General features: G+C 41.4%; 1 protein-coding gene across 1 annotated transcript in view; it reads left to right on the forward strand.

Annotated features, from left to right (window-relative positions):
• The first annotated feature begins 20,082 nt into the window (after positions 1-20,082).
• LOC102819897 (serum amyloid A-2 protein-like) overlaps positions 20,083-23,939 on the forward strand; it is a 55,216-nt gene continuing 51,359 nt past the window's right edge. The window contains exon 1 of the mRNA XM_006865832.1: positions 20,083-20,206. Within this exon, the coding sequence (XP_006865894.1) occupies positions 20,083-20,206 (124 nt within the window). The remainder of the gene's footprint in view (positions 20,207-23,939) is intronic.

Below are 23,939 nucleotides of genomic sequence, written 5' to 3' on the forward strand. Positions count from 1 at the left end.
ACCGCTACGGTGATCAGTTCGTGCGAACCGCGCCGGAAGTCGCCGAGGAATCAAGAGTCCACCTCACACCGGAGAGTCCCGCACACCAGCAGCTGCTCCTCCCACAGCGCCACCTGCCGTCCGGATCCCGGAAAGGCATGAGGGCCCAGTCAGCCAAGTTTCCCTCCCTTCCCCATGAGCTGATCTCCCCACCAGTGGTATGCACCATATCAGTGATCACAATCATAATAATTTTTGTCAACTGAACTTGACCAGATACTTCATCTCTCCAGGAACTCAGGATGATTGAAAAGACACAGCGCAGGGTAGAAACAGGCCAATGTCTCTGGGTATAGATGTGAAGCTATTAAGGTCTGTTGAATTTTTAACTCATTCTCCAGACTTCTTGGATTAATGAGACTCTGATAAAGTTAAAGAAGCTTGGAAGGTTCCACCTGAGGGCTCCCCTTTCTTGGAATTCCAATCTCCTTTAAGTACATTGGTATCCACATTTCTGAAGTTTTTTAGTTCTGACTTAAACAGACTTTTGAATATATAAATTTAAATGTCTGGTCATTCTGTACACTCTGCTCTTATATGATCTTCTATGCCAAAAGAGATGAAATTTGTTCTGTTTTATTTTTCTCTCATTTAAAGCGCACTCTCTCTTTCTCTCTGTTTCTTATTTCTGATATCCACAAAAACTTCCACCTTTCTCTGTCCTGTGGAGCATGTCTGGCTCATGAACCTTTTCTGAAGCAAAATTAATTCTATAGAATTAATGTTGTCAGATTTTTTGTTTTGTTTTAAACAGTCATGGTATTTTCAGTCACATCACATGCATGTGATGAATCCTGGTGTGGCGCTATAGGATAAGCACTAGGTTGTCAAGTCAGCTTTAACTGCAAGACTAGCAGTTCAAACCCACCAGCTGCTCCTTGGAAACCCTATTCAGGGTCACTATGGGTCAGAACCAACTTGATGGCACATAACAACAACATATGCATGTGAAAGTTGGACAACAAATAGGGAAGATCATAGAAGAATTGATGCATTAAATTATGTCTTAAGTCCGAACTAAAATTTCAAGAAGAATATTAAAAGTACCATGGACAACCAAATCTGTCTTGGAAGGAGTGCAGCCAGTATGCTCCTAAGAAGCCAAGATGGTGAGACTTCATCTCTCATATTCCAGACGTACTATCAGGAAGGACCAGTCCCTGGAGAAGGACATCAAGCTTGGTAAAGTAGAAGGTCAGCTAAAAAGGAAAGAACTGATGTATTTGAATGCAATGAGATGGATTGACAAACAGGTAGCAATGATGGACTCAAACAGAGCAGCAATTGTGGGGATGGTGCAGGACGAGACAGTGTTTCTTTCTATTGTGCATAGGGTCACTGTGAGTCAGAACCAACTTCATAGCACCTAACAACATTCCACATGGGCTTAGTTATTTGCCTTCTCTGCCACCTGTTTCCTAATTTAAAGATATCAGTAGCCAACCAACCAATGGCTCTGACTCATAACGATTCCATGCGTGTCAGAATAGAACTGCAGTCCATTGGCTTTCATTGGCTGATGGTTCAGAAGGAGGTTGCCAAGACTTTTTTCCAAAGTACCTCTGGATGAACTAGAACCTACAAACTCTGTTAAGCAGCTGAACATATTAATCATTTGCATCACCCAGGAACTTGGGTGTGCATGCATTATTATCCTAGGTGTGGTCGGAATCCTGTTGCAGTAGACACTCAGGTAATCTTTTGAAAAACAGGAGCCTGTGAAGTAAAGGACTCAATTCATTTCTGAGAACAAAGAAACCTAAAGAATGTGAATTTGCCTACTAGAATGTAACAAACAAGAAGTCCCTGCCTCATAGCAACCCTGTATAGGGTTTCTGAGGCTATAAATATTTATAGGAGCAGAAAACCTCATCTTTTTCCTGCAGAGTAGTTGTAGGTTTGAACTGCCAACCTTGTAGTTAGCAGCCCAATGCTTATCCTACAGCATCACCAGGGCTACAGACACACACATATATAAGAACAACAACATACTCAAAAAACTCACCTGTCATTGAGTTGATTCTGATCCATAGCCATCCTGTCTAGGGTTTTCAAGACTGTAAATCTTTACAGGAGTAGAAAGCCTCATCTTGCTCTTTCGACATAACTGATGGTTCTGAACTGCTAACTTCTCAGTTAGCAATCCATTGTTTATCCTACAGTGCCACCAGGGGCATTTCTATAGAATAGAGAGAGCAGCGAGTGAGAGTAAGTTGTATATATCTGAGGGTCTTTTTCCCCTTTTCCGCTTGTTTTAGTAGGTCTGCTTTATCAAAGAAGTTCTGATGTGATGCTGTAGGATAAGCAGTGGACTACTAACTTCAAGGTTATTAGTTCAAACTCACAGCTGCTTTTTGGGAACCCTTTGCAGGGCTGCTGTGGGTTGGAAATGATTTGATGGCACTTAACAACAACATTATATAAAAGATTACAATGGCCCTTTAGTATAAACCAGTTTCCATTTCAACAATCTACTACCAGCTCTAGAACCCAAACCCAGTAAGTTTCCAATAGGCATTAGGGGTTTTGTGATCAATGTATCTTCATAATATGAGGTGAATTAAACAATCAACAAATATTTATAGAATGCCTGCTCCACCCACCAATGTCTTCACATAGAAGAAGCATTAGACAAAATCCCTGTCCTGAGAAATAGTTACATCTGGTGGGGAAAAGAATCTGTAGCCAAGTTCTAGATTCTCACTTTTGGCTGTCTCTTTCTGCAGAGGCCCCTGCTAAACCTGAACTGCTGGTCCTTCCTGCTGAGTAGATGTAACTGGTGCTGTATATATTAACATTTTCCTAATGTGACAAATGGGAAGAGAAGTATGCAGCAAAATAACAAGTTTGGGACAATTCTTGACCAGAACACAGCATCCAGAACATCAGAGTTTTCCTTTAACAGACCAAACTTTCCCAAATTGTGCAATATGGCAGCTTTCAGGAATGTAGCAACTTGGTGTTCTCTGCCCATTTCCAGCTGGCATTCTTGTGGGAAAGAACATTTGGAGGTTTAGCATAGTGGTTATGCATTGGGCTGCTATCCTCAGGGTCAGCAGTTCGAAACTACCAGCTGTTCCACAGGAGAGAGATGAGGCTTTCTGCTCCTGTAAAGGTTTACAGCCCCAGAAACCCTATACAGGGTCACTATGAGTGAGATCCGACTCCACGGCACATAACAACAACAACAGCACAAGCACAAGAACAGGACTCCTTGTGTGGTGCTATAGGTTAATGCACTGAACTGCAAAGTTCATTTGAAACAAGGTTGGCGGTTCAAGCTCACCAACCACTCCTTAGAAGAATCGCTATGAGTTGGAGCCAGCTTGATGACACTTAACAACAACAACACAATAACAGGAGTTCTGGTGTGGCACTGTAGGATAATGCACTGGACCAAAAGGTTGATTTGAACCACATGGTCGGTGGTTCAAACTCACCAGGCACTCCTTGGAAATCCTATACAGAGTCGCTATCAATTGGAACCGACTCAATGGCACTTAACAATAACAACAGAATAACCTGGGCTCCTGGTGTGTCACTACAAGATCAGCACTGGACTGTGAACTACAAGTTCGGCTGTTCAAACCTACTGGCTTGATGGCACTAAACAACAACACAATAACACACTAAAATGCACTATCGAGTAGATTCTGACTCATAACAACCTTATATAGGCCTCCTGAGACTCTAGATCTTTACGGGAACAGATGGCCTTGTCTTTCTCCCTTAGAGCAGCAGGAGGTTTAGAACCACTGACCTTGTAGTTAGCAGCTTAACACCTATCCCATAGTGCCACCAGGGCTCCTTTAATTTTCTGTGAAGTGTAATCAATATTAGAAAGAAATTTTCATTGTCTAAAGAATGTAAGAATGAAGGGCAAACAGAATAACTGGTTTCACTACAAGGTAAAGTTGGGACCCTGGGGCACAAGAGTAGGAAAGGAAGGAGGAAGGCAGGGCTCATGGGGGTGGGCTCAGCACTGCAAAAGGAAGTCCTCCAGGCTCACAGTATATTCATGATCAGCTGCTGTTGAAGATCATAATGACAAATTATATTTGGGGATGCTGTTATCCAGAAGGAGCAATGGTGGCGCTGTAGAATTAGCACTGGATTGTTAACCACAAAGTCAACCATTCAAACCCATCCGTCACTCCTCAGGAGACAGAAGGCTATCTGCTCCCCTAAAGAGTTATGGTCTTGGAAACCCTATTTTGGGTCATTATGAGTCAGAATCAACTCAGTGAAAGTGGGTTTGGTCATCCAGAAGAAGCTCTGGTGGCTCAGTGGGTAAGTGTTCATCAGTAATCAAAAGGTCGGTGGTCCAAGCCCACCAGCAGCTATATAGGAAAAAGATGTGGCAGTCTGCTACTTGAGTCAATTCCAACTCAGAGTCATTCTACAGGACAGAGTAGAATTGCTCCTTAGAGTGTCTGTGACTGAATCTTTAAGGGAGCAGACAGCCTTGTCTTTCTCCCTTAAGGCGGCTCATTAGATTGAACAGCTGACCTTTCGGTTAGCAACCCAACACTTAACCTATGACACCAGCAGACCTCAGTCTTGGAAACTCTATGGGACAGTTCTACTCTGTTCTATAGGGTCACAATCAGTCAGAATGGCCTCAACGTCAGCAGGGTTTTATGGGTCAAACAAGAGGGAGTCCCTGGAGAATGCAATCAATTAAGCAATCAACAACCGATCTATAAAGTTCAATGGCTCAAACCCACCCAAACACTCCTCAGAAGAACTTGTCACAATTCTTTTACTCCCTTTGAGACATTCAGTGCTGGAAACCCACTCCTCGTTGTCGCATCTCATTTGGAGGAGTCTCTGTTTTTCTGATAGAAAATATTAGAGGACAAACAAGTACAATTTCTAAACACGAAGAGGAACTGCTCACTGGGAATTTTACAAGTAACACACGCTCTCTTTCCTTGTTACTTAATGCATCCCGCCTTCTGGGAAGGGATGCACAGTTCCATGTAATGCCATGCTTAGACAACAGTGGCAGCCAGCTACATCCACTTTTTTTTTTCCTGGAAAACAAAGACACCCTATTATGGTGCTAGCAGAGTTTTCAGGCTGTAAGGGATTTTCCCAAGAAATTCCCACAAGTGTACATATGTTGTGCAAGACAGTCTCTGTGAACACCTATGGTCTCAGCTTAATTATTAATAATGCCCCCTCCTTTCACTCTCAGAAATGATCTGTCTGAATAATAAACTACATGGTAACACTATTCTCATAGTCATATGTGACCAGACTGCTTGACAGGACTAAGAGAACTCCATTCTTTCTGTTTCAACTAATTTAAATGGAAGATACTACAACGCCACACATAGCATATGTATATGCTATGGTCAAGAATGACATCTCAGACCCATGCCCAGCCTTGGAGGACAACAGGCAGAATGATGAACCATTTTCTAAACATAAAATGAGAAACATAAGGTCACCAACCTCATAGGGTTATTATATGAATTAAATGATTAATGAGGAAAGGGGCTTGGAACAGTTCTTGGCATGGCATATGCAAAGCACTTAATACAATTTAGTCCTTTATGAACCAAGAAAATTCTTAATAATTTATACTTTACAGAAGACAGGTTAATTAAAACATGATTACCAAATAGCACATTATTAGCACAACAAGATTACCAATCAGTATTCTAGTTTTTGAAGATCAAAGTTCAATTTTACAGGACATAGTGACAATCTTTGACATCTGAGTGTCTTTCAAGATGCCCAGATAGAAATAATTGTTGCAACGATAGAGTTTATGGTGTAGAAAATGACCTGCATTTCTTGCAGCTGCAATAGAAGAGGGAATAACAACAAAAAAACAACAACAAATGGGAAGCTGGAACGTTCTCTCCTTCAAATCTTGGTGAGAATTCTTTCACGAGCAAATAGGAAGACCTGTATTTTTCCTCGGCTAACTCCTGGAATTTCATTAGGCAGCACTAAGAGAAAAAGAAACAAGTTGAACAGACTAAAAATTTCCCACATTGATAAGAAAAACCTTATTAACAGATGGAATATTTAGACTATGATCTGTTGCGTATGAAGTCCCAACCTTGCAGTTCAAATCAACCTTGTGGTCCAGTGCATTAACCCACAGTGCCCATTCTGTTACTGTTCAACAACACCTTTCCTGGGTTACCTTCTGCATAAATTCCTTCTTCTTTTACTCTTCAGGTTTCCCATTCCAATGAGAGAGCTACTTGTTAAATATCCAGATGAGGTCGTTTGTGGGCAACCTTTAAGGCTGTAATTCATGCAGCTGTTTGACGCCATCATGTCGATTCTGACTCATAGTGACTATTGCAGTTATCTAGTGCTGCTGTAATAGAAATACCCCAACACACAGAAATTTATTCTCTCTCCGTTTAGGAGGCTAGAGGCCCGAATCCATGGCACCGGCTCTAGGGGGATGCTTTCTCTGTTGGCTCAGTTCGAGGTAGGTCTCTGCCTCCTTTCAGCATCCATAGGTCCAGCATTCCTTGGAGATCTCCATGTGTCTTGGCATCAGTTGTTCCCTGAATTTAGGAGGTTCCCAGCCCAGATACCTGGATCATTCTCAACTTTTCTTTCTTGGTGGTGTAGTTACCTCTCCCTCTGCTCGCTTCTTTCTCCTTTGGTCTCTTAGAAGTATTGCAGGCCACACACCCCTGGGAAACTGTCCTTACATCAGCTCAGGGCTATGATGGGATGAAGGGTGTTGTATCTCACCCTTAATCCTCTTATAACCAATTGACTTATCATATCAGAGCTCATTAATGGCATTATTATGAAACTTTCACATTAGATCATTGTTGTTGTTGCTAAGTGCCATTGAGTCGGTTCCAACTAATAGCAACCCTGTAGATGGTTTCTGAGGAGCGACTGGTGAAATTGAACCACCAACCTTGCAGTTCAAATCGACCTTGTGGTCCAGTGCATTAACCCACAGTGCCATTATCATTTCATAACTGCAAACCACTGGACCAGTCAAGTTGGCACGTGTTTTTGAAATACAATTCAATCCATGATAGTGACTCTATAGGACAGTGTACAATTGTCCCATGGGTTTTCCTGGGCAATAATCTTTATGAAAGGAGTCCTGGTGTGACACCATAGGATAAGCACTTGACCTCAAGGTAGGCTTGAACTGTGAGTTAGAATCAAATAGATTCAAGGGTAATAGGTTTGGTTTTGGTTTAATCTTTATGGAAGCAAATCATCAGTTTTGTTCTCCTCCAGAATTACTGATGGACTAGAACCACCGATCTTTTGGTTAGCTGTGAGTGACTGGCAATGCTACCACCAGAGATCCTTAATAACTGATATATTATTTTAAATGCTACTGTTTTTTAAAAAACAATGATATCTAGTGCCACTAAAATACCTTTTTAAAAAATCAAGACAGTCTTAGCTGAAAGGGTACAGTAGTGTGGTAGGCAAACTAATCCCTACTTACAGATTCCCATGTCCTATCCTAATCCCTGGGCCCTTAACATGTTTGCAGCTGTGATTAAGTGAAGAACTTTTTAAAAAAAGAAGAGATTACCCTAGTGGTGCTAATGAAATCATGGGAGTCCTGAAAAGAGTCAGAACTGAATATAGGAAGCAGAGAATCAGAGTGGAGCAGCAAGGAAAAGATCAAGACTAATGTACGAGTTAAACTGTGATGCCTTTCAGTGGTACAGGCTACCATCCATAGCTGGAGCCCTAATTCCATCTTTAGTCTTTACGTAAGTTAAGTTCTGTAGGTTACTTCCCTAATGCTTGTTGCTGTTGTTGTTATTAGGTTCTGACCAGTTGGTTTGACTCGTATGTAAAAGAAAGAAATGCTGCCCAGTCCTGCATCATCCTAACTATATCTGACAACATTCTGGTGCTATCTGGGAGTGTTCCACTGCGACTCAAGGTTTTCAGTGGCTAAACATTCAAAAGTATTCTGCCTCTCTCTCCTTCTTCCTAATTTGTCTTAGCCTGAAAGCTCAGCTGAAACCTGTCCACTCTGGGTGACCCTGCTCGTATTTTAAATACCGGTGTCATAGCTTCCAGCATCTCAGAAACATGCCAGCCACCACAGTATGACAAACTGACAGACGAGTGGTGGTTCCTATTGTTTGTTGATCTCTAAAACACTTAATCATACAGCTAAAGAAATATTTTTCTTCGTGCTCAGGCACAGATATAAAGTGTACCCTTGAAAAAGGTATTGACATATAACCCGTATCAGAAATTCCCTGCACAAGGAGAGGCCAGGAACATGTGTACTTCATGGCTATTTTAACTTCTCATGACTTGGGGAAAACATTTGGTGACATCTGATGGCTACCTTGTTGTTTTTGTTAGGTGCCATAGCAACCTTATTCACAGCAGAAAGAAACATTGCCCGATCCTGGGCCAACCTCACTATTGTTGCCACACTTGACTCCATTGATGCTGCCACTTGGCCAATCCATCTCATTGGGGGTCTTCCTGTTTTCCTCTGACCCTACACCTTAGGGTGGCTACCTAAGCACCCTAAAAGCATGTCCTTTTGCAATTAAGTATTGTAACCAATTTCTGCAACCTACATGTACTTTGTAAACAAATCCCAGCAAAACCCGCACTGAGATGTCCCACTTCTCACTTCTCTAGTTGCGTGGTCACCACTCAAAATATTGTAAACTCAAGTCCCTGATAGAAATGTGCTTGTAACCGTGCTCTCAGACTGCTTGGTTTCATTTCTTGTGTTCCATACAACTCCCCATTTCAAATTACCTCAAGCCTTAACTAACCTCTTTACTTTTACATTAAACAGAGTAAAAGGTTTTTTTTCTCATTAACGCTAGCCATTTCTGGCTTTGAATATGGAGGAAGAGGGGCATCAGCTAAGGAATGCAGGTGACCTCTTCAAGCTGGAAATGATAAGAAAACAGATTCTCTCCTAGGGGTTTCAGGGGAAAAAAAAAAAAAAAAAAAAGCACATCTGACACCCTGATTTTAGCCCACTAAGACTGAGACTCATTTGAGAATTTGGACATCTGATTTATAAAAGAGTACATTTTGGTCTATTTAATTATATTACTATTTAACTTGTGTTATTTTAAGCCATTGTAATAACTTGTTATAGCAGACATAGGAAACTAATACAACTGGAGTCCCTTTTCTTCCCCAAACCCTTCTAGATGCTTTCCAATTGACAGATCCCATTCTTCTGGCCTCACTGCATTGATACTTTCATTACTCCACTTTCCCTTCATTCTTTCAGACTTTCTGTGGCATCCCTTTCCTCCCAACTTCTGTCGCTGTGCAGCTGTTCCTTCCTGAGTTAATTTTTTGTACCACAAGTCAATTGGCCTCTTTCAGGATTCTCAGGTTGGGAAAGATGTTCAAACTGTGATGTCAAAGTCACCCTTCATGAAAAGAAGATTTGGGATTCTGCCACAAGCCATTTAGTGCATTGTACTTTGTATTTAACAAAATAAAAAAGAGAGAAACACTCTACAGTCTGGTCTTCAGAGATCCCCCTGATTCTGGTAACATAGTGGCTAATGGTGACAAGAGCTAGTTTGCTGGAGTAGTGGGACAGAGGGGGGTTGAAGTATGAATCACAAGGGAGAAATTAAAAAGTGTAGATGGGCAGCTCTTTCAGCAGGCATGACTACCAAGAAGAAGAAGAACATGTGCTAGAGTGAAGAGAACATGTGGCTTGAAGTAATGTTTTTGATGTATTTTTTTGTTGTCATACACAGCCCAGATTTCAGTCTGTTGTACATAGGGTCGCTATGAGTCGGTACCAACTCGATGGAACTTAACAACGACAACAATTTAATTCATAAAGCAGTTATTATGTGCCTGGTACCTGCTGAGTATTGTGTATACATTGAACAAAGTCTGGTGACTGTCCTTAACTACATGTGGGTATTCCATCATGCACAAGTGCCTCTCTGGCCATTTAAACCAAGTGTTAAAGACCCTGGAAGGAGAGAGCGTATACCCATGGCCAAGCCTTTTGGCCTGTTAAAGTGCACCTGTTCCTCATTATCAACTACCATTATCATCCAACATTTTGCATTCATGACCATAACAAAAATTCTACTATCCAAATATTTTGTACACTAATGACTAACATCTGGCAGTAATGAAGGCTGGAGTGCAAGGTATGAACAACGCTGGCTGTGATGGTCATGCATCAACTTAGCTAGACCATGATTCTCAGTGGTTTGGCAGTTATGTATGATGTAATTTGGCTGTTACATAGTAATTAAATTTGACAGCTACGTAAGGTTGCAATCTGGCAGTTTTGTAAGAATGTAGTCACCCCCCACTTTGTGATCTAGTACGAGCATTCTCCATTTTCACAAAGTGCTGATTTTCACGTACCAACCTGCTCTTTAGAACCTAACCATGTCACTAAGTGAGAAATGAGCATATACCATAGGTTTTGAAGTGAAGCTAGCCTGCAGTCTGGGTTCTGTGCCCCAATTATGTGTGTGACCTTGGACTAGATTCTACACACATATTTCTAAACCTCAGTTTTTTTTAACTGAGAACTTCAATGATTTTTTTTTCCCCTCTGTGGTTTAAATCAAATTAAGTAAAATATAGGCCTCAGTCTAGCATGCAATAAGCAGTTACAAAATAGCAGTTATTATAATCACTATTCACTGGCTTTCCATGTCCCAGTAGAATTCAGATGGCCAACAATGTGTGCTTTGTCTGAAGTTCTTATCAAATTGTGTTAGAAGTTGCTGATTCCAATTCATAGTTATCCGATATGGCAGAATACAACTGCCCCGTAGGGTTTCCTAGGCTGTAATCTTTACTGGGAGCCCTGGTGTAGTGCTGTGGGTTAATGCAGTGAACTGCGAAGTCAGTTTGAACCACAAAATCGGTGGCTCAAGCTCACCAGTCACTCTTTGGAAACCCAGTACAGGGTCACTATTGGTCAGAACCAACTAAATGGCACTTAATGACAACAATCTTTACTGGAGCAGATTGCTAGGTCTTTTTTCCCTTGGAGCTGTTGGTGAGTTTAAACTATCCATTAACAGTGGAGCACTTCATTAATGTATCTTGTGTTTGGTCTACCTACATATCTTACTTCCCCTCTAGAACAGAAAGTAATATTTTCTCTAAGTCTGAACAAAAAGACAGAGAAATAAAGGTAAAGAAAACTAATGTGAGAGCCATTCCTTAGGCAGAATGACAAAAGACTGGCTAATACTTGAACTTGAGGATGGGGATGGGGCTGGTGTTGACGAGAAATACAGGAGGGTCCTAGATGGCAGTCACCTGGGCAGGACTCCTGAGGTTAGCATCCTCTCATGATATGGATAGAAGTCACTGAGGGACAAGGCCTGGGGGTAGAGAACAGACAGGATGCAACTTATTAGGCATTGAAGTCCACAACTCTTTGGACACAGAGAAACCTGGTAACAGCAACAAAACAACAGGAGAGGCCTGGACATGACCCTGGGAAGAAGTGGGAGGTAAATCTGCTTTAGGCCAGTTGTGAGGATTAGGCAAATCCGCTGCAAAAGACCTCTTTAAAGTGTTCAAAGTCAAAAATTTCAGTTTGAGGACCAAGGTACACCTGAACCAAGCCAAAGTATTTTTAAGAACCTTATATGTAAACCTCTGTTGGAAGAAGTACAACCAGAATGATCCTTAGGAGCCAGGATGGCAAGACTTTGTCTCTCATACTTCGGAAATGTTATCAGTCCCTAGAGAAGGACATCATGCTTGGTAAAGTGGAGGGTCAGTGAAAAAGAGGAAGACCCCCAATGAGATGGACTGGCAAGGAGACAGCATCATGGGCTAACATGTAACAATTGTGAGGCTAGTGCAGGACTGGGCAGCATGTCATTCTGTAGCCCATAGGATCGTTAGGAATTGGAACCAACTCAACGGCACCTAACAACAACAATGGCCTTTCTTTCCAGAAACATTGCTGTTTCCAGTGTAGATCAAAAAATCTAACTGACTAGCATTTATTAGGCATCTCTGTGTGCCCTGTACCAGTTCCTGTGAACACAACACTCAATGACGCAGTGTCCCTGTTGCGGGTGAGGATGTGGCTTGCAGCCCAGTTCTGTAGAGCAGAGGGAGCAGAATGCTCGTAGTTCTTAGGTAGGCTGGCAGTTCTGAAGTAATGGGGTCTTTGTCACTCCAGTCCCATTTCTCAGCTTTCTAATTAGACTTTACACCCACTGATACATAGCTGCTGCTTCAGAAGTGAAACTTGCTTACAGATCCCTGAGATACACCTGGCATTGCTAGAACCCAAGGAAGGGAAATAGGAAATTAATTTCCAGGCCGACAGGCAGCAATGTCACTTAACTCCTTCCTCACCTCCCCTTAGACTGTCCCCACCCATGGAATGACTTTGACAGGAGATTGGAAAGGCCAATCCTCAAGGAGGGGCTAAAATATCAACACTCTTTAGCAAAGACCTAAGTCAACTGATACTTTTTTCAGTATTACTTGAAAGAGAATACTTTAAAAATCTCTTCTCATTCCTCACTTTCTCTTTAGGGGTGAGTTGGAAACACCCTCACCAATCCTGTGGTGGCTTTGCTGACCTCTGACACTGGAAGTGTGGGTTCCAGTCCCTCTAGGGCACTCCTCCAGGCCCTGGTGTCCTGCTTCTCTAGAAGTAAACCAGTTCTGCTGATCCTTCACTGGCACCATTAGGAACCTGCACTACTGGATCATTTTAGCAGCCCTGATCCCCGCCTGGTCCCCTTTGAGCAGTGTCATCATTCCCCCAAAGCATGGGACTATCTGTTTGAATTTTGGCAATTGGCTTTTTGCATGTCTCAGTAGGCTTTCTCCACAAGTCCCCAGTCCCTATAAATGAAAACAAGCATTTCCTCCAAGTATCTGGCCAGATTCTATCACTATGTGGTAGCAAGATCTGACAGTTGTTCTCATTGGTATTGTGCTTAACATAACCTGAGTAATTTGTTTTAAAATGTCACCTCCCAGTTTCATGCCACCTCTGAGGTTCTGATTTAGTAGCTATGAGAAGAGGCTTAGGCACATGCTGTTAAAACAAGCATTCCTAGATGATTACATTGCTGATGGATCATAGAAAAAAAATGCTGAAATACTATCACCTAAGGCAACCCTGGGGTAGTACTATAGGATAAGCACTAGACCTCAAGGTCCGTTTGAAACACAAAGTCAGTGGTTCCTCAGAACCCCTAAAGAATTGATACCTTTGAGTTACGGTATTGGAGGAGAATATTGAAAGTGCCATGAGCAGCCAAAAGAACAAACAGATCTATGTTGGAAGAAGTGCAGCCAGAGTGCTCCTTGGAGGCCAGGATGGCTAAACTTCATCTCTCATACTTTGTACAAATTGTCAGGAGGGCCCAGTCTCTGGAGAAGGATATCATGTTTGGTAAGAAAAAGAGGAAGACCCCCAGCAAGATGGATTGGCAATATGGCAGCATCAATGGGCTCAAGCGTGGCAACAATTATGAGGTTGCTCCAGGACCAGGCAGTGTTTAGTTCTGTTGTGCATAGGGTCATTATGAGTCGGTACCAACTCGATGGCACCTAACAACAACAACAATGTGTCTGAACCGACTCGACGGCACTTAACAACAACAACAATATAGAGTACGAAGCTGAAATTTTTAAATTTATAGAAGTTCAATTGAAAAGTTGCAAAAATTAATAACACTTTATTGACTATGTAAAGGCATTCAACTGTGTGGATCACAAAAACTATGAATCTGGCTTAAATTTCTGGCAGCTCCCTGTCAATGTACTGCTACCACCTTTTAAAAATTGTTTTTAGCAAAATTTTACTTGTATGTGATATTAATGATATTATTAGATGATTTCCACATTCTAGTGGGTCATCTTTCTTTGGAATGGACACAAATGTGGATGAAGTCGAGTCAAGTGATGACAGCACACAGTCCTGATGATGCCTCTTAGTGCCTCCAGAGGAGACATGTCCTTTCTTCACCTTGAGGCTCCTGTCCTGAGTCCCCTGAACTCTGTAGCAATGGCTGACTGTGCTGAGGGAAGAGGAACTTGCTGTTTCTAACTGGCTTCTATACACACCTCCTTTGTTTCCTCTTTGATTGACTTCTCTTCCTTGCTGTTTCCTGTATCTGGAATTTGTTCACATTAACTTTCTTCTTAAATACACAATTTTGACTGCCAGTCTTTGGAGAAGGACATCACACTGGATAAAGGGGAGGGTCAACGAAAAGAGGAAAATCCCCAATGAGAAGGATTGGCAGCTGTAATGGCCTCAAGAGTAACAACGAACATGAAAGATTGGCTTTGAACTAGGCATAGTTTTGCTCTGTTGTGAATAAGGTTACTATGGACCAGTACCAACTCAATGGCATCTAACAACAACAACAACAACATTTGGATCTAACTTGAGAATTCTTTCTCTGCTTTTCCCCCCATATCCACATATGAGTAACATTACAATGGTGGTGGGTCTGCAAGGCTGGTTAAAAGTATGGAATCTTACACAGACCTGTTAGGTTCCAATCCCCACTGAGACCTAAGACAAATTACTTATCCTTTTTTGTGCTTCAATTCAATGCTTATAAAATTAGAATACTGGTTTTACCCCATAGGGCTCCTGAGAGAATTAAAAGAGATAGTACCTCATTTAGCACTCAGCCAGCTACTATTATTCACTAAGAGGTTGAAACTTTCGAGTATCTCTTTTTGCATACTAAAAATTAAAAATTTATGTGTATCAGTAGACTTTACCAGAAAAGTAAAAAGGGAATCCACAGAACGGGAAAAAACCTTTTGCAATGGCACACCAGACAAGGGACTTATTTCTAAAATATATAGGAAAGTACAACACCTCTACAAGACAAAGACAAATAACTCAATTTAAAAATGGGCACAGGACATGAACAGACACTTCACCAAGGAGGAAATCCAGGCAGCCAACAAACATATGAAGAAATGTTCACGATCACTAGCCATTAGAGAGATGCAAATCAAAACAACAATGAGATATCATCTCACACCAACAATAACAGCAAAGATCAAAAAAGTAGAGGACAATAAATTCTGGCAGGGATATGGAGAGACTGGGACACTCCTGCATTGCTGGTGGGATTGCAAAATGGTCCAACCTCTCTGGAAAGCAATATGGTGTTTCCTCAGAAGGTTGGAAATAGAAATACCTTATAATCCAGCAATTCCTCTACTTGGTATTTACCCACAAGAAATACGAGCCATAACACGAGTAGATATGTGCACATTAATGTTCATAGCAGCACTATTTACAATAGCAAAAAGATGGAGACAGCCAAAGTGCCCATCAGCTGAAGAATGGATAAACAAACTGTGGTACATACACACAATGGAATATTGTGCTACCTTGAAGAATAAAGGAAGCTGCAAGCCACCGCATAACATGGATGAACCTTGAGGACATTATGTTGAGTGAAATTAGTCAGTCACAAAAGGAGAACTACTGCATAGGATCATTACTATTAAGTACTAAGAAAAAGAACCCATATGAAGGGGAGGGGATTCTTTGCTGGTGACTGGGATGTGGGGGTGGGGTGAGGGGAGGGAGGAGAAGGTGGAGCACTGGGTAGGGAACAGACACAGGATAGTTTGGGTGCTAGGGAGGGGAGCAATATAAAAGAAATGGGAGGCTATGGAAGAACAAAGTGGATGGGAGAACAATTAGGCAGGTTTGCATGGGCTGAGTGGGACAGAGGTAAATAATGATGTATGAACAACCTTGGAACAACAGGGCTCTGGGATACAGGGACTGAGACATGGTTGCAGTGGGGAAATGGGGGAAATAATGTTAAGATGATTGGCTGTCTTTTGAATCTTGGTTTCCCTGGCATACCATTATAAAATAGACACTTGAGGGGGAGAGAAAGGAATAGCCAGAAATATCACCATAGAAAGCTTGTAAGTCCGTCTTCTGCCTATAACTGATTGGAATACCTAAAATGGGGCTACAACGTGCCCAGTGAAGGAGAGTTCCTGCAGAGCCTCAGTATTACATAAGACCACAGGTGGAATCCTGAACAGCATCCAGAATCTTTAGAGGTGGGAAATTTCCACTTGAAAGGACAAGGAAATCAGCCTGGAATGGCTAGAAGAAAAAAAGATACTACCTGAATGAAAGACTGACAGGAAAATTACACAACAGTTACGGCAGACCAACTGATTACTATAAGAACAAGCAAGTTGCTTGCCCAGGAGACATCAAGGCAAGTGGTCAGGGCCCCTTAGAGCAAACCCCCTTCCAAGACTAAGACTCAAGGGGAATACACGCTCTGATTGGTAACCACGTTTGTCACCAATAAGGGGAAGTGAGGGAAAACAGCAATGAAGCTGCGAGCTAAGCCCTACAATGTTCAATAGCCTCTTGTGAACCCAGGTGGAGACCTGATTGGCCAGCAGTGTTGCAAGTCCTGGGGACTCTTGGGCCCAGAGTCAGTGACATAGCCACATAGAACTAAAGTGGAGAGCTGATAAAAAGAGAGAGCATATGCACAAGAACACCCATGCAGATAATACCCACTTGACCTGCTTTCAATGACTGGATGATCAGAGCTCAATTAGAAGAAAGAAGAGGTAAAAAAGAATAATTTGATACAATTTGATGAACTTGATCTACACCTATGGATGCAGTAGCTCAAAAGAAGGAACAAATCTTTACAGCGAGTGTCATTCCCACCCCTTTGGTACACAGGGTAGACAGGGATGTGTAACTTGGACACTGGCTACCCAAAATGGGGTGGCTACAAAGGCAAGACATAACTGCCTTACAAGCTTTCAAGAGGGAACCTAGATCAGAGGACGTGGAAGAAGGTAGAATCTCCAATGAGTAGTATCCAATCTGTCTAGGCAGGGCTGATGAAAGGAAATGCGGATAGGTCTCTTGTGATACAACAGCAAATAATTGTTATCAGGACTGATTGTGAGGGTTGGAAATGTAAAGGTAGATGTTTTGTAGCAAGGAGGGGAGTGATTAACTTTTCAGTCTAGGAGCGGAGGTCCCTGTGACCATCAAGAGAGAAGAGCAGAGAGCAGGACACTACCCAGAGAAGCAGTGATGCCAGAGATAGAGGCAGAGACGATGATGTGGAGAGATGGAGCAACTGGGGACTATAGACCCAGATAGGAAGAGGGGCTGTGTGCTGATGACCAGGGGGAAGGCTTGCAAGGTATTCCCTTTGGTTGGTTGATAATGCATGGAGGGGCTTGTAACCATGGCAATGAAATGATATATGATAGGATGAATGTAAAATTAATGTTCTCCCATGTAAACTATCACATAATTCACAATAAAACATTTTTAAAAATACGCTAATGTTCTGCCATGTAAACTATCACTCAATTCACTATAAAAGCTATGCTAAAAAAAAAAAAAAGAAAGAAAGAAAGAAAGGCGACACTAGAGGCACTCACTCATGTATGCCAAGAAATTTGGAAGACAGCTATCTGGCCGACTGATTGGAAGAGATCATATTTGTCCCCATTCCTAAGATAGATGACTCAAGGGGATGAGGAAATCAGCACACACTATGTTGTTGTTGGTGGTGTTGTTATGTGCCGTGGAATCGATTCCGACTCATAGCAACCCTGTACAGGGTTTCAGAGGCTGTAAATTTTTACGGGAGCAGAAATCCTCATCCTTCTCCTGTGGAATAGCTGGTAGTTTCAAGCTGCTGACCCTGAGGATAGCAGCCTGATTTGTAACCACTATGGTACCAGAGCTCCTTAGCACAGACTTACACACCACTTAATAGCTCTCACAAATATTTCATACTTCAGATACTCAGACCTCACCCTTACTTTCTTCTTCCTTCTCTGTATTGCTGAGCAATTCAGTTTAGCCCCAAACATCTACTCCAAAACCATGTAACAGAATGTCTTTTGGTGCTCAATAAAGCCATATTGAGGTCCTTATTTCTTCAAAGACACATCAACTATCAGCTGAATTTATTAGGGTTCACATAAGTCAGCCTTTTAAACACATAGACCTGTCCACGAGAAGAATTATGATGCATGAAATTCTCTTAATTTCATTTGTTGTTGTTAAGTGCTGTCAAGTCTATTCCGACCCATAGCGGCCCTGTAAGGGTTTCCGAGACTATAAATCTCTATAGGAGCAGAAAGCCTCATCTTTCTTCTGTGGAACAGCTGGTAGTTTCAAACTGCTGACCTTGAGGTTTGCAGCCCGATTGATAACCACTATGCTACCAGAGCTCCTTACATGTGTGTAATCTAATGTATTTTAATTTTTGTTTGACTTTTAGCTCAAATCCTCCCATTACCTTTAAGCTTTTCATTCATTCATTTGTTCATTGACTCACTGAATCAGTATTTATTGAGAATGTTGCCAAGCAAACGAGGGCTTGCCACCTGTCACTGTAATCAATCACAGAGATGGAGTAAGATCCAACATCACACTTTATTAGCAGAAAGCAAGTAATCTGGAAGACATCATGAATAGCTTTCCAAAACTGCCATGCTAGCCACAAAATCTCTACACAATGGGTTAAGTTACAGCTGGAAAAATGATTCACCTTTCATAACATTAAAGTAACGTTTCACAAAAGCAAAGGAACAATGTGTTTCTTTACTATATATTGTTATCATGGGGGTCTTTTCAAACTTGGTTCCTGCAGTCCTTTGATAATTATCCTTATGGCAGGGGAGTGGGCTAACTTTTTCCGGAATGAGATCACTAAGAACATTCTTCTCTCTTACTTCCTTGGCTTGCTCAGACCCCATTTTAACTTTGGTCAAGAAGTCATCTATATCATTCCCCACTGTTATTTTTATGGATCTCATTTCTATGAGATCTGTTTCAGGTAGAAACAATGACTCTGTCCTGAGCATTTGTCTTTCGCTTAAAGGAGTTAACTTGAGGTGTGGTTAATGGGAAACACATTTTGCAACAAGTAATATAACAGGGAGAAAGCTGGATACAGCAGCAAATTAAGATTCCCAAAATCAAGAGAAACCCAATTCCTGTTATTAATGTGCGTAACCATCCTAAATTTAGTAGCCAAGAAAGCCAGTCTGGGACATTTATTCCAAAAAATCCATCTCTCTGTTTGATATTCTGTACAACATTCTTAACTTCCTTTAATTTCTGTTCTACTAGTTCTGAGTTGTCAGATATATTGAAACAACACATTCCTTTGAATTCTTCACACCCAAGATTGTGAAGTAGTAATAGATAATCAATAGCAGCTCTGTTTTCCAAGACCGCTTCCCGTACCTGCCCAAGTTCTACACTTAAGGCACTAATAGCTTGAGAAGTGGCATTTAAGGACTTGACCATAGAGCAGGCCAGTCTACTTACTTGCACGTTTAGGGATATAACCATAGCTGGCATTGCAAAGAGGGACAGGGCCACATATTCTGCAGTGCTGAATAGGTGCAGATCACTTCGACAATCTGCAGATAGCTCAGCCTCTCGGGTAACCCGACTTTTCTTAACATCTAAGTCTTGTCTACTTGGCAAGAAGGTAGTAAGGCGTCCTAGAGAACAGGGTCCCCCAGAGGCGTTAGCAGGGACATATGTGAAAGCTCTATATCCACAAAGTAAAAACCATCCTGAGGGAAGTTTGATGTGTCCATTGGCATAGGACACAGTCTCAGTCTTTGAGCAGTTTAGGACAGTATTATCAAGGGATTGGCAGTCCAGAGAACACCCCGTAAACTGAACACATTGTTGACTCGGAGTGACAGTTTTAAGGTCTATAGAGAACATGTCATGCTCTTTCCTTCTAACTACCGGACCCCAATTATAGATATCTTTATAGGTAATATTTTTCACGATATTTTTGAATAAAGTGAAGTTACTGATCAACTCTAAAGGGGTACATACTCCAACTAGGCAAGAAGTAAAGGTTTGTCTTACATAAGTTCCTGCAGAGAGGCAGAAATCCGTTGTATTCATTACAGTTCGGGCCAAATAGACCCAGATGTTTTCATCTCGTTGAAAGGGAACAAGGTCTTGGGAAAATCCCAAATGGAAGAAAAGAAAGCAAAGGATTAAGACACGCATCGCCATAGTCGTAGATGATGCCCGCAGCAGATACAGCTCTCCAATCTCCTTTCTCTGCTGACTGGTATGCTTTCATCCTGGTGTGGTGCATTCAGGACTTAAGTATGGAGACTCTGACAGCAGAGGGCGTGGTCAGAAGTACTTCCCAGGGTCCAGCCCACTTTTCTTCTAGCTGACTTTTGGGGCTATCTTTCCACGTCTTGAGCAGAACTCGATCTCCAGGCCAAAGGGATGCAAGTTACTTGTAGGGGAAGACACAGACCTAAGGAGAGCAAATTTGTTAAGTAACTGCCAAAACCTGTTGGATCTGTTGTACATATCTTTGAATCTTTAGATCCTGCTATATTTCAGGTCAGGGTTGCAGCGAAGTGGCCCTTATTTCATAAGGGCTTAATTTTAGCTTGCTTCTGGGAGCTACGCATATACAGAACAAAGCTATGGGCAGTACCTGTTCCCAGTGTAAGTGGGTTTCTTGACACAACCTGGCTATCTGTTTCTTTAGGGAGTGATTCATCTTCTCCCCTTTTCCTGATGACTGAGGCTCCAGGCTGAGTACCATCTCCATTTTATTACCCAGTGTTTGCTGAAAGGCTGAGTGACTTTGGCTGTGAAGGAAGCCCCATTGGGATACTGGAGGCTCAGTGGGACACCATACCCAGGGATGATTTTCCCAAGGATACTTTTACCACTTCACTAGCCTGTTGTGTTCTAGAAGGAAAGGCTTTACCCATCTGAGAAAAGTGCCAATCATTACAAGAAGGTACTTGAAACCTTGACTGGGAGGTAAAATTTACTTGCCAATTTTTGAAGGGGTTTGTTTCATGGTATTATTGAAGCAGTTCCTTTTTCTGATTCTTTTATTTAGGGCTGTTCTTGAAACAAATGTGGCTTAGCAGTGGCTTCCTGTATTATCTGAGTGAATCCTCTCCCTTTGAGCCAAGCACAAATAAATTCTTTTTCCATGGTGGGTCATTTCATGGCTTTGTTTGATAAGAAGTGGAGCCAGAGCATGAGGAACTAACAGCATTCCTTGGTCATTCAGCAACCAGTTTGCTTCTTTCTTCTGAAATCCCCTTTTTTCCACCCAGGCCAAATCATCCTCATCATATCTCAGTTGGTATTTAGTCAGGTTTACATGTGGAATCAAAGGGGCCAGTAGGGGTATTTTAGCTGCTCATTGAGCCTCCTGGTCAACCAGTCAATTTCCTCTCAAGATGTTGTTCAACCCTTTATGAAGGTGTCCGGGGAAGTGCATGATTACCACCTTTGAGAGAAGAAGAATGGCATCTAGCAGCTGAAGTATATCTAATCCATACTTTATTTCCTTCAGACTGGCTATTAAGAAATCCCTGTATTTCCAAATATCCCCATGTGCATGCAAAATGAATATGAGAACTTCGAGTTCTTTTGTAACACATTCACAGTCCTTCCTTCTGACATTTCCAATGACTCAGTGAATGTAATCAACTTGACTTTTTGAATTGAAGTTCCCAGAGAGAGGGCTCTAGCTTCCACCAGACCTTCTATCATTACTACGGCATACCCTGCCCTCAAAATCCCTCAATCCATGTAGCAGCTACCTACAGTGTACAGTCTGACATGTCAAGGAGTTGGGCAAATGCTTGGTCTATTGTCTCCACACAGTTGTGGACCAGTGGCTCTTGCTCCGATTTGGGAGTAGAGTGACTGGGATAAAGCCTGCCACTAGCTTTAGAGCAACTCCAAGATTGTCAAGGACTGGGCAGTGTTTTGTTCTGTTGTGCATAGGGTTGCTATGAGTCAGAACCAACTCGAAGGCACATAACAACAATAGCAACAACATCGTGTTCATTAAATAATCCTGCCAAATATAGTAGGTCATTCACATATTGCAAAATTTTTCCTTTGGCAAGTTTGTTGTTCTTCTTCTACTTAGGTGCTGTCAAGTGGGTTCCAACACATAGTGACTCTGTATAGGGTTTCCAAGGAGCAGCTGGTGGGTTGGAACCATTGACCTTGTGGTTTGAATCTAATGTTTATCCTATAGCACCACAAAATCTAATAAGGGTGGGGGCATTCTTGAAACTTTGAGAGAGCACATTCTAGCACAAATGCTCTGTCTTTTATGTCTGGGGGTCTTGCCATTCAAAAGTGATGATTTCCTGAGAAGACTTTTCTAATGGAATAAAGAAGAAGGCATCCTTCAAATCCAATGTTGAAACCCAGGTGGTTTCTGGAGAGAGATTATTCAATATGGTATAAGGTTTTGGAATTGTGGAAAGGATATCTTGAACTACCTCATTGACTGTACAGAGATCTTGGAAAAACCAATATTTTCACATATCAGGCTTTTTGACAGGAGGAATTGGAGTATTATACAGAGACTAACATGATTGAATAAGTCCATGAGTTCAAATGTTTACTGTCAAGAGAGTGGCAGAATGGATAAGAAAACAAGACCCTTCAATATGTTGCCTGCAAGAGACACACCTTACACACAAAGACAAAAACAGACTAAAGGTTAAAGGATGGGAAAAAATTTACCAAGTTAACTGCAACAATAAACAAGCAGGAGTGGCAATACTAAGTATTGCCAACAAAGTAAACTTTAAGATAAAAACAAGCATAAGAGACAAAGGACACGATCTCATGATCAAAGGATCAATTGAGCAAGACGACATACATAATAAATATCTACACTCCCAATGAAAGAGCACCAAGATACATGAAGCAAACCTTACTAGAATTGAAAAAAGAAAAAGAAAAATCTACAGTTATGGTGGGAGATTTTAACATGCCACTTTTGAAAAGGGACAGAACAACCGGAAAGAATCTCAATAAAGTTACAGAGGAACTAAACAACACAATCAACCAACTTGACCTCATAGATGTATACAGAGTATTCAATCCCACAACAGCACAATACACATTCTTCTCCAGTGAGCATGGAACATTTTCCAGAATTGACCATGTGTTAGGTCACAAAGCAAGCCTCCATAAATTTACAAACATCAACATTCTACAGAACATCGTCTCAGACCACAATGCTATAAAATTAGAAATCAACAATAAGAAGACAAAGGAGACAAAGTCGAATACATGGAAACTGAACAACACCCTGCTAAAAAGAAGTGAACAACACCCTGCTGAAAAGAAGAAATTAAACATGAATTCATAAAGTTTCTAGAAAAAAACGAGAATGAAAACACAACATACCAAAATCTTTGGGATATGCAAAAGCAGTGCTGAGAGGACAATTTATTGCTATAAATGCACACATCCAAAAAGAAGAAAGAACCAAAATTAACACATTAACACAGCATCTCCAACAATTAGAAGCAGACCAGCAGAGGGAACCTACGTCACCAAAAGGAAATAATAAAGAGCAGAAATAAATGAGGTGGAAAACTGAAAAACTATAGAAAGAATCAACAGGACAAGAAGCTGGTTCTTTGAAAGGATTAATAAAACTGACAAACTAGCTAAAGAAAAGAGGGCAAGGACACAAATAACTCACATTAGAAACCACATGGGCGATGTCACAATAGAATGAAACGAAATCAAAAGGATAATAACAGAATACTATGAAGAGTTGTACTCCAACAAATTCAAAAACTTAGAAGAGATGGATATATTTCTAGAAAAACATGATCTACCTAAACTTACTCAGAATGAAGTAGAAAGCATGAACAAACCCATAACAAAAGAAGAAATTCATCTGGTCATCAAAAAAAACTCCCAATCAAATGTCTAGGGACATTAGTCTCGCTCATATGATCTGAGAGTAAATAGACAAAGGCTCACAAAACAGGCTAAATGCTTTAGAGAAAGGAAGACTGCTTAAGGGAAATAAGACCCAATATATCCAGACTACACTCCCAGCTAAGGTTAC

This window comes from Chrysochloris asiatica, unplaced genomic scaffold (assembly GCF_000296735.1).
Source record: "Chrysochloris asiatica unplaced genomic scaffold, ChrAsi1.0 scaffold00083, whole genome shotgun sequence".
NCBI classification, from domain to species: Eukaryota; Metazoa; Chordata; class Mammalia; order Afrosoricida; family Chrysochloridae; genus Chrysochloris; species Chrysochloris asiatica.